The sequence below is a fragment of the Monodelphis domestica genome, chromosome 5 (genome assembly GCF_027887165.1).
Source record: "Monodelphis domestica isolate mMonDom1 chromosome 5, mMonDom1.pri, whole genome shotgun sequence".
In the NCBI taxonomy this organism is placed as follows: Eukaryota; Metazoa; Chordata; class Mammalia; order Didelphimorphia; family Didelphidae; genus Monodelphis; species Monodelphis domestica.
Window position 1 is genome coordinate 317,099,506 of NC_077231.1, and position 15,614 is coordinate 317,115,119.

The 15,614-nt window shown below is 37.2% G+C and overlaps 1 protein-coding gene across 9 annotated transcripts in view; it reads right to left on the reverse strand.

Annotated features, from left to right (window-relative positions):
• HDAC9 (histone deacetylase 9) overlaps positions 1-15,614 on the reverse strand; it is a 777,497-nt gene that overhangs the window by 68,635 nt on the left and 693,248 nt on the right. For all 9 annotated transcript variants that reach the window (XM_056800543.1, XM_007505411.3, XM_056800542.1 and 6 more), the window contains one exon: positions 11,881-12,014. In XM_056800543.1, the coding sequence (XP_056656521.1) occupies positions 11,881-12,014 (134 nt within the window). The remainder of the gene's footprint in view (positions 1-11,880; positions 12,015-15,614) is intronic.

The following is a 15,614-nucleotide window of genomic DNA, read 5'->3' on the forward strand; positions in this document are numbered from 1 at the left end:
AGACAAGATTAAATGGTATCCAAATTCCCCTAGGTAAGAAGGAAGGAGTTATGAGAAAAGCTCCTGTTCCAAAGGTAACAGCTGAAAAAAGTCCTTGTGTCTGAGTGTATCCCCAACTCATCAAAGAATATGAATAGATAGTCTTCAGAAGAAGAAATCAAAGCTATCTGAAGTCATTTTAAAAATGCTCTAAATCACTCTTCTTAAGAGAAATGAACATTAAAATGACTGCTGCATCACCTCATACTCATCAGATTAGCTAATAGAACAGAAAAGCAAAATAGAAAATTCTAGAGAGGAGGTGAGAAAACTGGGACACTAATGCATTGTTGGTGGAATTGTGAACTTATCCAAACATTCTGGAGGGGAATTTGGAAGTATATTTAAAGCACTATAAAACTGTGCTTACTCTGATGCAGCAATATCACTGCTAGGTGTGCATCCCATAGACTTATAGAGATAAAAGTAATAGGAAAGGACTTTTATGTACAAAAAATATTTCTAATACCTTTTTTTGTGGTAAATAATTAGAAATGGAATGGATTCTCATCAGTTGAGGAATGCCTGAACAAGTTTTGGAATATGATTATAATGAAATACTATTGTGCAACAAGAAATGATAAGCCAGGTAGTTTTAGAAAAACCTGGGAAGACACACAGGAGCTGATATAAAGGAAATGAGCAGAACAAGGAGACCACTTTACACAGTAACAGCAATATTGTAAAATGACCAACTGTGAATGACTTAGCTATTCTCAGCAACACAATCATCCAAAATATTTGTGAATAGTTCTTAATGAAAAATGACATTCATCTCTCAAGAAAAAAAAAAACAACTGAATGCAGATTGAAAGATGCTTAAAAAAAACTTTGTTTCACAACATCACTTATTTGGAAATGTTTTAATTGATGACACATTTGCAGTCTCTATCAAATTGTTTGCCTTTTTAAGGAGGAGGAGGGGAGGAAATGTGAGAGAGAATCTGGAATTCAGGTGTTTTTTTTTAAAGAATGTTAATATTTTTATTTACCTGCAATTGAGGAAAAAATGGAAAAAAGATAAATTTAAACAAAAAAGAAAAAGAAAGTCCTTGTGGTGAAACTCATTTTATTAGCTTTTTCTTCAATGGGAATTTCCTTGAAGACTGGGAAGAAATGGGGTGTTATTATAGCTTTGCTCATTTTTTGGCTGTCACCAATAATTCAGCAAGATTTACTCAGGAAAAATTATTCTAATGTGTGGGTATTAGGATATCCTACTAAAAATTGGAACCTAAACAGAAGGAAATGGAGAGTGGTAAATTACGATATTGTAGAAGATTCAAGCTCTGTCTATACAGCATATTGCTTTTAAGATTCAGACAAGGGACAAAATCTTAGAACCAGAAAGACTTGAGTTAAAGCCCTGTTCCTGATTATCTTTAACCAAATGAGAGTTAACATTTAATCTCTCACTATAACCTCTTAACCTTGCAGTAGTTCAACAAACTCTCTGAAAATTTAAATTATAGAAGGCCTGCCAGTTTGCTTTGGTGGAGGGAGTTTCAACACTGGGAATTCCCCTATTATGATGAAATTATAGTTTTACAACACGTCCTTTCTTCTACATAGCACTAGTATATAGAATGCTCAGTCTAGAGTTAAGAAGCCTGAGTTCAAATCTATTCTTACTCTGTGACCTTAGGGGAAAAGTAATTTAACAATAAATGCCTCAGTGCCTCAACTATAAAATGGGGAGAATGATAACACTTACCTCAGAGTTATAGTGAGGATCAAATGAGATAGGATTTGTAAAACAGATTTAGTACACACAGTGCTTAGCATACAGTAGGTGCTATATAAATGCTTATTCCAACCCCCTAAAAATGGACACAGGTTGCTAAGGAAAATAAACAAATAATGCTTCCATTCTTCAAGAATTTACAGTCTCCTCAGACACAAATTTAAATGCCTTTTAAATATCATCGAAGCCAAAAAGTCATCACCCATGGCCATCTTGGTGAAGTAAATAATACATTTTTACCTTCCTACTAGATTTTTTTGCTTTTCTCCCAAAGGTGACTCTCCCTAGGAAGACTACACAAAGCCTGTTGTCACTGCTGCCTGTATCCATCAACATTCCTAGGTCCCTGGAAATTATGTCACAATTCAAAGACAATGAAATCTAGAGTCTAGAAACTTTGTAGCCTTAGCTCTAACACTTTCTAGCAGAGTAATCATGAATAGAATTGGTGATATAAAATGCCAATAATGGGATTGATGCTATTTTGGGTCCCTCCCTCCAAATTCTGATTCCTTTGCTCTCAAGACAAGGATATGGAGATGAACTGTCCTATTGCCTGACCTTTTTCTCTTCAGAAGCTCCACTTCCTTTGCATGTCATGAACTTTCCTAAATTTACAACCATTCCTTTATAGAAAAGCCCTATGGGATAAACCCAGAAGACTTCCCAATAAGATCAGGAGTGAAATAAGGATGCCCTTTAACACCAATATTATTTAACAAAGTATTACGAATGCTAAAAAACAAATTGAAGGAATCAGAATGGACAAAGAGCTAATAAAACTATATCTGTTTGCAGATGACATGATAGTACATGTGGAAAATCCTAGAGATTTAAGTAAAAAGTTTGTTGAAACTATCAAGAATTTTAGCAAAATAGCAGGATTTAAAATAAATCCACATAAATCATCTGCATTTTCAAAGATTGCTAGCAAAGTCCTGCAAGGAGAGATAGAAGGATCTATTCCACTTAAAAGAGTCACAGATAGGGTATACCTGCCAAAACAAACCTAGGAACTACATGAGCATAACTGTAAAACATTTTTATTCATATAAAATCAGATCAAACTAATTGGAGAAATAAGTCATTGCTCATGGATGGGAAGAGTCAATATAGTTAAAAATGACACTCATACCCTATCTATTCAATTTTGCCATCTAAATTAAATTACTAAAACCTTTTTTATTTAGCTAGAAAAATAAAGTCATTTGAAAGAATGGGCAATAATATCAAAAGAATTAATAAAAAACCATAAAGGAAGGTCAAATATTGTCAGATTTTGAACTGTATTTAAATAAGCCAGTACATATCAAAACCATCTGGTACTGGCTAAGAAATAGAAAGATAGTTCAGTGGAACAGCACAGAAAAAGAACAAACATATAACCATGTTTGGGGGATGAAAAATCACTATTTGGTAAAAAATTATTTGGACAATTGTGAAGTAGGTTGGCAGAAACTAAGAATAGACTGATATCTTAAACTATTCACTAAGATAGGATCAAAATGGAAATCTGATCTAGACAAAAAGGGAAATATCCTAAGTAAATTAGAACAGCGAACAAATTACATATCAGATTTCTAATAGGAAAGGAATTTATTGGTCAACAACAACCAAAAAGAGAGACCTAAAACATACATAACCTGAAAGAAGAAAGAATGGGGAAGCTACTTCTCTCCAAGCTTTAATGGGAGCAAATTCTCCAAGAATACCCTGGGCAATAACTACATAAGGACTCTAAGACTTCCAAATGGAGATAACTGTTGATATTGTGTAGCCAGTCTAAGAAATGCTTTTATCAGTTTTGGAGACAAAAGTCACCATGGAAAGAAAAATAAAAACATGCCTCAATTTCATCTCCACAGATACTTCTAAGCTTAAGATCAAATTAAAACATGGTATTCTAATGGACCTAGAACAATATTTGGTTAAATCTATTTTTAAAGAGAGAGAGAGACAGAGAGAGACAGAGAGAGACAGAGACAGAGAGAGAGACAGAGACAGAGACAGAGACAGAGACAGAGAGAGAGACAGAGAGAGAGAGAGAGAGAGAGAGAGAGAGAGAGAGAGAGAGAGAGAGAGAGAGAGAGAGAGAGAGAGAGAGAGAGAGAGAGAGGGCTTTGGGTTTGATTTTAAGGAAGGGAAGGAGGTGAACAGGAAATGCGCTATTCTCTATAAATGAGACCCCTGAATTTCCAGTCCTAGGGTCTGTATCATCATCTCAACAGCTTCCTGGTCTCTGGCATTTCTCCTGCCTCTAACAAGCTTAAACTGTCATTTCTTTTGTTTTGACAGGTGTGCTTTTAATAGGCAAGGCCTAAACTCCCTCAGCCAACATTTCCACAAGATTCCCCCCACCCCCATTTCTTTTACCTGCATGGAAGATTTCACTGTTTTCATTTTGGATTTCATGGAAATGCCAACTGGTTAAGCTTTTCTCACCTCTTGGGAAGATTGCCTCCCATGGAGGTCCCAGTGGGGGTATTTCTAATGAGCTTTGCATAACTCTAGGTAGAGTTGGATTGAAAACAAGGGACAGCATGAGTATCACAGAAATACAAAGGAAAGCTGATGGTCCAATGCTTTGTTAGCCTCTGAGATATTTCACTTATGAACTCTGAAAAACTCATGGTTAGTCACTTAAATTTAGCTGAGGGCCTCCAAAGAAACTCAATGGTCCTTATTCTTTTGGAAATCCTTTTGATTTCTTTTAAACACCAAAGTGGTATCTGAAGCCCTACAGAGGGGAAGTTCAAGATTATTCCTCCTGCCCTGATTGGATTGATAAAACATTTAAAGGCTCCAGTTTTCCAAGAAAAAGAGACTTTTAAAATGGATTTTTTTTTGGCCTGTCTTCAAGATCAAGAGTTGCCTGCAGGAATTTCCTGTGCCATGCTTAAATTAATTTCTGAAAAGGTTAATCCAATAGCATATTGTTTTCACATTGACCTCGTGCATGTTTAGTAAAAAGAAAAGTTGAGACACTTGGCTAGCCAGATTTTCCTGAATAAAAGGCTCACTTGAAAGGAAATGGTCTCTGTTGGGTGGGAAAGCATGTCCTCCATTTGGTGACGTGAGCCCTTCATGAAGGTCTCTTCAATGGCAATTTGTTGTGGTTCCCCCAAAAGGCTGGATGTCTTCATGCATTTTGTTATTTAGTACTCAGTCTCTGCTGATAATAGGACATGGGAGACAGAGCATCCCTTTATTGCCAGGCTCCAGCCAAGAACAACAAGGAGAAAGAAATTGCCTTTTAAAAAATCCTGCAAAATGTTTATGAATTCTAATCCCCAGCACATGAATAAATACATCTGACAAAGTGCAGAGTCCTTTACCAAGGCCTTGCCTGACCTTCCTAATTTGAGTTCAATTATACATGTAGTATTTGGAAGTCAAAGTCAGTCCTGCCATGTTCTAGAGCTCTGGCTCCAGGTATTGTTATTTGTTTTTCAAAAAACCCAGATAATAAGTCATAATTGCCCTATTAATTACCTCAAGAGGAAGCACTGAGGGAAGGTGGGATTTGAAATAGCCACAACTGGAATTTGAAGGAAGCCCTCTTTAGCACATTATCTGTGAACTCAAAACCATGATCGGGACATGCACAGAGTCATTCAATATGGGCTTTTCCCAATGACTAGGGGTGGAGACACACATATACACACACAAAAGGCAATGGAATTTAAAATGTTGCTTTGGCCAGGCAGCAAGTCAGAATGACCTCTGAACTGTAAAGGGAAAAAAGCAGAAAAAACTGGGGTTGGATTATAAATTATATTGTCAATGGGTGTGAGAAGAACTCTTTGTTTCTTGACTTGTTTCAAGAATGGTGCTTTCATTTCCTTTTCCCTATGAATCATAATGTACATACACACTTGTGTTTATCTTCCATTTTTCATTTTACATTTCTTTTATTCGATTAGTGAACTCTGTTGCCCTTGAAGGAGATAGACTTGACACGGAAAACAACTGTTCTAATTTGTGATTACCTAATCCATCTTTTATTCAAAAAGTCCTAGTGGGAACTCAATATTCTAGGGCCATGCCCTTAAGAACACTCCGGGGAAATAAGGTACAGAAACACAAAGAGTATTTATAAATTTCTTCCTTCTCTAGTCCATGGCTGAAGAAACTTTAGGATATATCTACCCAGTGAAAGAAACATTCAAGACAATATCTTTGACATTTGGTCAGATCAATTCATGATTAATGTCATTATTTAATGCTCTGTGTGTGTGTGTGTGTGAGAGAGAGAAGAGAGAGAGAGAGAGAGAGAGAGAGAGAGAGAGAGAGAGAGAGAGAGAGAGAGAGAGAGACAGAGACAGAGAGAGACAGAGAGAGACAGAGATTACCTCCCATGGAGGTATATCAACAGTGAAAATAGTCCCTATTTTCAAGGTAATTGCATTCTGATAATACAGAAGCAGATATATATTTATCACTTGAAGATAGACAGAGACAGAGAGACAAAGAGAGAAGACTTAAAATGCACAATCCCATTGCCACATGAAATTGAATACAGCAATAAATACATCAAGGACCTGTCATTTTGTCTGCATGGGTTTCCTCTTGAGGGAGGTGTTCAAGGAAAGCCTAGACAGTCACTCGCCAGTTTTATGGCATAGTGGGAATTAATTTTATGTGTATTTTGGACTATATGGCCACCGAGATCTCTTATAATACAGGTTCTATGATTCTGTGATTCCTTCCACCAATATGGATAGCAACCTATTTGTAATGAAGCATCCTACAGAGTAGCCTTGGGCTACTTTGAAAAGTTGCCTCTTTCCAGTGGTAATAGAGCCTACAATTTTAAAAAGTAGAATTTAAAAGCAAGTTTACCTGATTATAAAAATATTATTATTTTAAATTGCAAAGTTTAAATTCCTTTTGAGAAGAATTTTAGGTTAAAAAAGATGCTACCTCTCTGAATCCAGAAACTGAACTGTTTGGAGAAGACACCATGAAGATGCCTCCAGACCACAAGCTGCAGGAGAAGATCAAGAATGAACTTTGGGTGTGGTTGATTGAACATTTATTTGTATGTATACTTTCCTGCCAAAGGGGACTGCCCCCTAACTGATTTTGTCAATGCATCTAGCAATTATTGGTTTTGTTCTTTTTTCCTCTTATCCTCAAATTGTTGTAATCTTTAAGTTGATTATGTTTTCATGATCCTTTTGGGGAAAATCTTTCCCAAGAAGGATCAAATGGGGAATGTAAAAATGGAGATTTGAACCCCGGACTTCAATCCCCAGAAGTCCTTGGCCACTTTTCAGAATGCTTTGTAACCTCACCTGAATTCCTACCTGTACTGAGAACAGAAATTGTATTTAAGCTGACTCTCCTCCTACTTTGGGTCTCTTGGCTTCCGCTTCTAGGGACACATGTCTCCAAGATGTAGTGAGTGAAATTGAATGGGCCTTTCAGCCCTCCTAGCCACATGCTTTGTATATTCATATTTTCTTTACTTCTTAATCTTTAATAAACCTATTAAAATATAATACTTTTAGCACAAAAGCCAATTTTAATCTTAACATGATTCCAGGTCAACCATCCATTATCTATCAAGCCACAACACCTCTGTACAGAACACATTAACTCTATCTCTTAATCACCATTTGCATGTGTGGCCACATGTACACACATATACCTGACACATATGTTATAAGGAATGGCCAATGACTTGCCAGTCTAGAGTATGTGAAGATATTTTCGGACTCTCTTCTACTCTAACAAGCAAATGGTCTTGCTCTGAGAGGCTACCTTCATCCATAAGTGTGGGTGGTTTATACAATGGAGCGAGATTGGATGGATAGAGTCAAAAGCTCATTGCCTCAGGATACACTGAGCAGGAACTGAGTCCACTTTTAAAAAAGGGACCAATATACCTCACCTTAGTCCCTTTTCATTTTTTTTTCTTGATCTAGATGATAATGGAGGGAAAATCTGTTGGGAACTGTTGTGAGTGGGAAGGGAGGAAATAGCTAACCTGTCTTCCACCTGGCTGCTATACATTTGGGGGCTCGTGGGACCTCCATTTCTTTTGTGCTCATTCTTTTCTAATAATAAGTGAACAAATATTCTTAGAGGGGATTGCTCAGGGGACAAGTGGGCTGAGACTGATCGAAGCCATTAGTCACCTCATTGAAACCTAGAACTGGTAAGAGCAGCAGAGAAGTCTGGTGAGAAGTTTTCACAACAGTCAAGGGCCCTGCTTGACCCTCATGTATTGACTCATCAGCTGAGACTCAAGCTCTGCAAGGAGTCAGCTTGGCTGAGCAAGGGAGTAATTCGTTCACTGTCCATGTAGAACATAGTGAGCATTCTGTGAAAGGAGAAAGACTACGAAGGTCAGAAATCACAAGAAACACCTCAGTGCCACATATTTCCTAAATGGACGCCTTACTACTTTTTACTCAAATGGTGAGTCCCAGATCTCCAAAGACTGTGTGAATGCAAAATACAGAATGTCCCGCCATTAGTTTGCTTTAAAAATTATGCCCCTGCTATATACCATTTCAGCCAATATTGCTCTTGTAAAACTTAATTGACACGAAATTGTTGGTAGATTTGGGGGAATGCACTGAACGGGTGCTCACGAACAATGGTACTGGAGAACTCAAGTCTTCAGGGTTACCCATAGAACCCTGAGGAGAGAAGTAGCCATTGTCTTCTGGGAACCTCACCTGACAGTGTAGTGTGAGTTGGGAGACTGAGCCCAAACATAGTTATGCACACATTTTTATAGGTATGTAGGTGTACACAAATATGTACACACATGAACATGTATATTCCTATATATTTGTTGTTCAGTTGTTTCAGCTGAATCTGACCTTTGTCACTCCGCTTAGAGCTTTCTTGGTGGAGATACTGAAGTGTTTTACCATTTCCTTCTCCAGCTCATTTGATAGATGAGGAAACAGAGGCAAATAAAATTAAGTGACTTGCCCATGTTCATAGAGCCCTTACTGTATGAGGCCACATTTGAACTCAAGTTGTCCTCACTTCAAACCTAGCACTCTATCCATTGTGCCACTTAGGTGCCCACTTCCTTATATACTCCCATCAGGGAGACTAATTTTGGCTAGTGTTACCTTAAATCTCTGAACTTCAGAATTCTTTCAAAGATAAAAGAAAGGTCAAGTGGCCAACAAAGACTTCACACAACACTCCTCTGTGATCCTCAGGCAATCTCTGATCCCAATTCTCAACCCCACTTGGATATAATCAGAATAGAAGGAGGAGTGGGAAGTCCCTAACCTCCAGGGAAAATTAGGATAATAGGAGGTAAAAGAAACATGGATTGCCTAGCCAACTTGGATTAATTAAGAAAAAGTGTGGGAGTGCCATGGACCACTTGGGCAGCCTCATGAAGTCTAAGAACCCCATCTCAAAATAAGGTTTTGAGATAATTGAAAATGATTTTGAACCACAACTCTGAAAGCTGATTTGAAAATTGAGCCCTCTCTTCAGTAGACAGACCACACAGAGAAGAGCCTCCATTCCCACTGGCTACAAAGTCCCACTTGGAAGGGGATGCTTGGACCCATTGTAGCACAAAAGATAGAATCTCCTCTGAATGAGCACACTCTGAGCCAGTGAAAGCCATCATTTCTTACCACAGAGCTGGAGAAGCTGTTGGCTTTTGCAGCCGGTTAACGTTTCTTCTGGGCAGGTCAATGAGCCAGAGAGCCAGAATCCACAACCTTCTGGGATTTTCTGCACATCTGGCATATGTCCTTACAATGCAAATATCAAAGCTGGTCTAGCTTCACTGTGATGATTCAATATTCCAAACTAAGAGCACAATTTAAGAATTAGGAGAGTTTGGACTCTACAAACAGACAAAGAAGGAAGCCACTGCAAAGATACAGAACATTTTTTTTTGGCTACAACTCTTCCAAACCTACAAAGAAACCACACTTACTCCAACATTTATTTTCATCTAGTATGGCTACCAATGTACAGCAATTATATTATTAATAAAAAGCAGAGGCAGCCTGGAGCAGTGAAAAGAGGATGACTGGCTCTGGGGTCAGTGGACCTAGATTCAAATCCCAACTCTCATTTGCTTTCTGTGTAGCAAATCATTTAAAATTCCTAGAAATATCTTCCTCAGCTGTAAAATGAAGGAATGAGACTACATACTATATGACGTCTCTTTTAGCTTTAGTTCTGTGAAGTATATATATATATATATATATATATATATATATATACACACACATAAAACTATTTGTGGGTAGTGGTCTCATAGACCCCTCGGACCTGCGGAGAAAATCTATGGACAACATCTTAGAATAGAGTTTTTAGAAAATGGAAGGAAATACTAAAATATATTTAGAGGTCAGTGAAAGTAAGCATGTAATTTCTTTTCCATTCAGATTCATAGATCTCCTGACACCTATTGGTGGACCCCAAGTTAAGAATCCCCACCTTTGACTAATGCTTTGTTTTGTTTTCCCATAATCAATGAAATTACAAATATATGCAAATGCAATATGATATATTAATTGGTTTATATATCTTGTTTGGGGATGAGTGTAGTTAGATGGCACAGTGGATAGAGTGCCAGGCCTAGATTTAGGAAGACCTCAGTTCAAATCTGGCCTCAGACACTTACTATTTGTATTATCCTAGAAAACTCACTTAATTCTACTTTCCTCAGTTCCCACATCTGCAAAATGTTCTGAAGAAGGAAATGACAAACCACTCTAGTATTTTTGCCAGGAAAACACCAAAGAGAATCATGAAGAGTTGCCAAAGCCAAAATGAATGAACAACAAAAATATGTTGTTTGCATACTATCATTCCCATTAGACTACAAAGTTTCTGAGAGCAGGGATTGGCTATTCCCCTCTTCTTCATATAATAAGCGCTTAGCACAATGGTTGGTGCATGGAAGATGTCTAATCAAAGCTGGTTGGCTTTACTTGATATAGAGATGAAAGCAAGTGGGGTAAAAGAGATATATGACCAGAAAAGGAGATGGTATGATGACCCAAAGAGACAAGGGATAATTGATGGACAGCCCAAATGTGTTAGTAGTATCCACACAATGACAAAATGTTCAGATCATATGGACATCTTGTGGAGAATTAATTCATTCACTTTATCATTTATTAAACATTAGAGTCATGAGCCAAATAATAGGCTAAGAGCTAAGGAGACAAAGAAAAAAATACAAAAAGACATCTTCCTAGTGTTCCTATCTCATTATTCAACTAAAACAGATCTTTCTAAAACATCTCTAAACTGTCAAATCTAATGGCCTTTTCTTAGTTCTCCTCCCCTTTGACATTCGACACCTCCTTCTGGATATATTTTCCTCTTTGGATTTTCATGCCTTTGTTCTGTATCCTAGTTCTCCTCCCATATGGCTGAATGCTCATTCTTCATTTTATTTGCTGAATCTTCACTCATGCCTATTAATTGTAGGTTTCACTCAGGGAACTGTCCTAGACTCTCTTCTCTTTTATTTTTATTCTCTTTCATTTGGTGATCTCACCAGAACCCATGGATTCAATTACTACCTATATGCAGATAATTTCCAGGTCTATTTTTTCCATGTTAATCTCCATTCAAAGCTACCCACACCCATGAAAATCTTAGGTTTGGGCAAGAAAACCACCACCAACAAGACAAACAATTCTAGCCTTTAAAGTAGCCTGGTGAGAACCAGAAGCAGAAACAGCTAGAAATATTAAGAGGAACTGTTTCAAGTATGATTTTAGATCAATGCTATTACTTTGAGAATTACCGGTGCTTAAATAAAGCTTCCTCCTTTCTCAGAGTCCTCTAGGCCTATCTCCTCTGTTCAATCAATAATTGGGTAGAGAAGATATTTATGTGGATTCTATAAGTGAACTAGTTACCTGTATTATAAAAGAAATGATTTAAAATCTTAGATTAATTTAGCCAATATGATTTTAGATATCTAAAACTGTCAGTACATAGGGAACCAAATAATGATTTTTTTCCCTAAAAGAAAATAGACTTGTGTTATGATGAATAGATTCCTTTTGTAACCCTTTTCATCTTTCTCCATCTAGTTCTCCAACCTTCTACCCCCAAAGACCTCTAATTATTTTTACCTCATTTTCAAGAAGAGCGTTCACACAGGCTTCGGATGCATCACAGATGGCAGTGAGATCATGTCCTCCCTCCAGAGCCATCACCACGTGTCCATTAGCCACTTGCATCAGTTGACTTGTCAAATTACCAAAACCTATCAAGAATAAATGTAACATTTAAAAATACAAAATCAAAAGACAGCAATTCATCAAAGTAAAAAAAAATTACATTTGTGTTATTATCAATAGCCACAGAATGAATAAATTCAGGGTCTTAGTGATCCTATTGTCCAAGTCCCTTATTTTATAAATGAGAAAACTAAGGTACTGAGCGATTAAGGCATGTAGACAAGGTCACAAAGGATGTAAGAGGAAGACCCAAATCCCATGTACAAATTTCATATTTTCACTTCTGAAAGAATTCCCCTGAGCAGATCATAATCATCTCCCACTTATTGGTAAACATGTTGTATCTCATTCAAAGAAAGTAAGCTTTTTGAAGGCAGAGATGATCTCCTTTTCTGTATCTATTCCAGAGCTTAGAATTGTGTCTGACAATAGCAGGATCTTAATAAATGTGGCTGATTGATTGCAAAATGGTCTCACTATGGTCAAAAAAACCTCAAAAAACAAAAGTTTATTATTTACTCAATGGATAATTTGGCTTACTCTGAACATAGCTTGACTTGCTATCAGATGAGAGTGGAATATATATGTGTGTGTGTGTGTGTGTGTGTGTGTGTGTGTGTGTGTGTGTGTGTGTATTTAAAAGATCCAGATTCAAATTCTGGTTATATTATATACTAGTGATATGACATTGAGGAAATCACTTCAATCTCTGGAAATAAGTTTCCTGACCTATAAAATTATTTGGACTAAGTAACTACTAAGGATATTTCTAATTCTAAGTCTATGGTTCTCTTCCCATCTGTCACTGGGCCCATATTTGAAAGTTTCCAATTTGATGAAGCAGGTTAGATCTATGTCAGATTTTGTGGTCTATTAATATCAGCTTCAGATTCAGAAGAGTCCCTTTCTCACCATGATGAATTCCCAAACGAAAACTACAGTAGTAAGCACATTAAATGATTGGTTTCCTTTATTTCAGTATTACATCAAATATAGATGGCTTGGATAGAATAGTAAATAGACTCTGATAACTCCAGAAATGACATAGATTGTTAGAAAGTCATAATACACAGCCTTGATTACTTACTATAGATCAATGATGACTTCATTTATTTTGAAGGTTTTTTCCCCATTGACATAAGGAAATATCCCTTTGATGTATGTATGCATATATATTTAATTAATTTATACATTACAATATTTTTCCATAGTTACATGATTCATGATCTTTCCCATTCTTCTTCTCTCCCCCTCCCAGAGCTGCCAAGCAATTCCACTGGGAATCCCACATGTATCATTGTTCAAAAGCTATTTCCATTTTATTCATATTGGCAATAGATTGATGTTTTAAAGCCAAAACAACAATCATATCCCCATCAAACCACATGACCAATCCTTTGTTTTTTTTTTTCTGCATTTCTACTCCCACAGTTCTTTCTCTTGATGTGGATACATTCTTTCTCATAAGTCCCTCAGCATTGTCCTGGATCATTGCATTGCTGTCAGTAGAGAAGTCTGTTACATTTGATTGTGCTACAATGTATCAGGCTCTGTGTAGAATGTTCTCCTGGTTCTGATCATTTGACTCTGCATCAGTTCACTGAGGTTCTCTCCCAGTACATATAGAAATCCTCCTCATCATTCCTTATAGCACAATAGTATCTTACCACCATCAGATACCACAATTTGTTTAGCCATTCCCCAATCGATGGACACCCCCCTAATTTTTTGCCACTATAAAAAGCACAGCTATAAGTATTTTTGTACATTTTCTTTATTATCTCTTCGGGGTACAAACCCAGCAGTGATATAGCTGGATCAAAGAGGAGGTAGACTTTTAAAGTTCTTTGGGCACAATTCCAAAATGCCTTCCAGAATGGTTGGAACAATTCATAACTCCAACAGCAGCACCATCCCCTCAACCATTTATCATTTTCCTTTGCTGCTATGGAAATATCACTTTGAGAAGCTAATTGATGCTAACTTGTCAATAGATATTGAGAGATAATTGAGTTTATTCAATATTGTTGGAGCACACAAGATGGGGGAGCTTAAGAGAAATAGTACTACATAAACCATGATCCTTCAGGGATACCCATACATCTCTGAGAGGAGGAGTAGCTAGTCTTACTTTGGGAAGTCAATGTGCTAGCCTAAAGGCCAGGTTGGAACAGTGAGCATCCAGAGCATGTGTTAAAGTAAGAATATGATAATATGGTTCTTGAAATTGAAGGGTTCCCCCCCCCCGTAGCCAAGGAATGGAGAGTAATAACTAATAATGTTATTGTTCAGTTGTTTCATTTGTGTCCAACTCTTTGAGATTTTATTGGCAATAGTCCATGCCAAAAATTCATAGACTCCAGGAAGTTGTCACTCTAATGCATCTCAGAGGCCATCAAGTCCAGCCCCTTCATTTCATAGGTAAGTAAATGAAGCCCAAGAAAGAAAAGTCACTTGTACAATCACGTATGAGTAATAAGAAGTAGAACTGAGATTTGAACTTAGGTCTGTTGACTCCAAATCTGGTGGTCATCATTCCACTTCATCTAAACTGGAGATTGTATAGCTCAATTACTAACTCAGGAGTCAGTAACCTTCTACTCCCATGCCACTTATGGCCCTCAGCCTATTTTTGTGACAAGGACAGAGTGATTTTTATATTTGCAAATAAATTCTTACTCTACTTAAAAACATAAAAAAGAAAAAAAAATCCTTAACTCTTGGGCAGCACAAAAACAGGTAGAAGTTCTGACTCATTGTAGCTTGCCTACCTTTGTACTAACTAAAATGAGAACAGCACAAAAGGGAGGTTCCAATAAATTGTTTTCCATACTAAAACTACTCCCTGCTCCACAGTTATTATAGTCACTAGTTTCTCAACAAAGCTATTCAAGGAAAAGCTGGATGATGGAATTTGAAAATGTAGAAGAAATGCTATGTTTGAGGTTAATAAAATGAAATGGTCCCTCTGGTATTTCCTATTTTTGAAATTTATGATTCCTTGATAATGTAACAGTTTAAAGCTGGAAGAAACTTCCAGCTAACTGCAAATGAAGAAACTGAGGCAAGGAAAGAAGTGGTTTGGTTGAGACTCATTGAGTAAATGAGCCTTTCCTTACTAAGTACAGTAAGGAAACATTGATATCTAGGTCTCGAATTGGGCCAGGTTTTTGAAAGCATTTTCCCTGTGACTTAAGCCAGCCACAGTTTTACTGACATTTTAAAGGAAGAAACATTAATACATCAAACCATTCCTTGTGATGAAACTTCCTACCAACTGAGGTTTTGATCAACTAGAGTCACTACTAAAGGATTCAAATTACATATGGGCTGAATAACAAAGAAAATCCTCCATCTCTGATTTAAGTTTACCCTTTCCCCTTGAAATGAAAAAAACAAATCTATAAAAGACTAAATTTAGATGGGATCATAAAAAATGGGAGGCCGGAATGGAATGAGTATCACCTTTGATCTTCAGCCAATTTCCACTTTCTTTTACCTACAGGGCTTATTTCCATCCACATGTTACACATGTGATTTCAGGGTAGGAGAGCAAGGCAGCGGGATGCTGAGTTCTGCCCTTACAGAAAAGCTTCCCAGTCCAAAGAGACCCCACATCCTCTCTA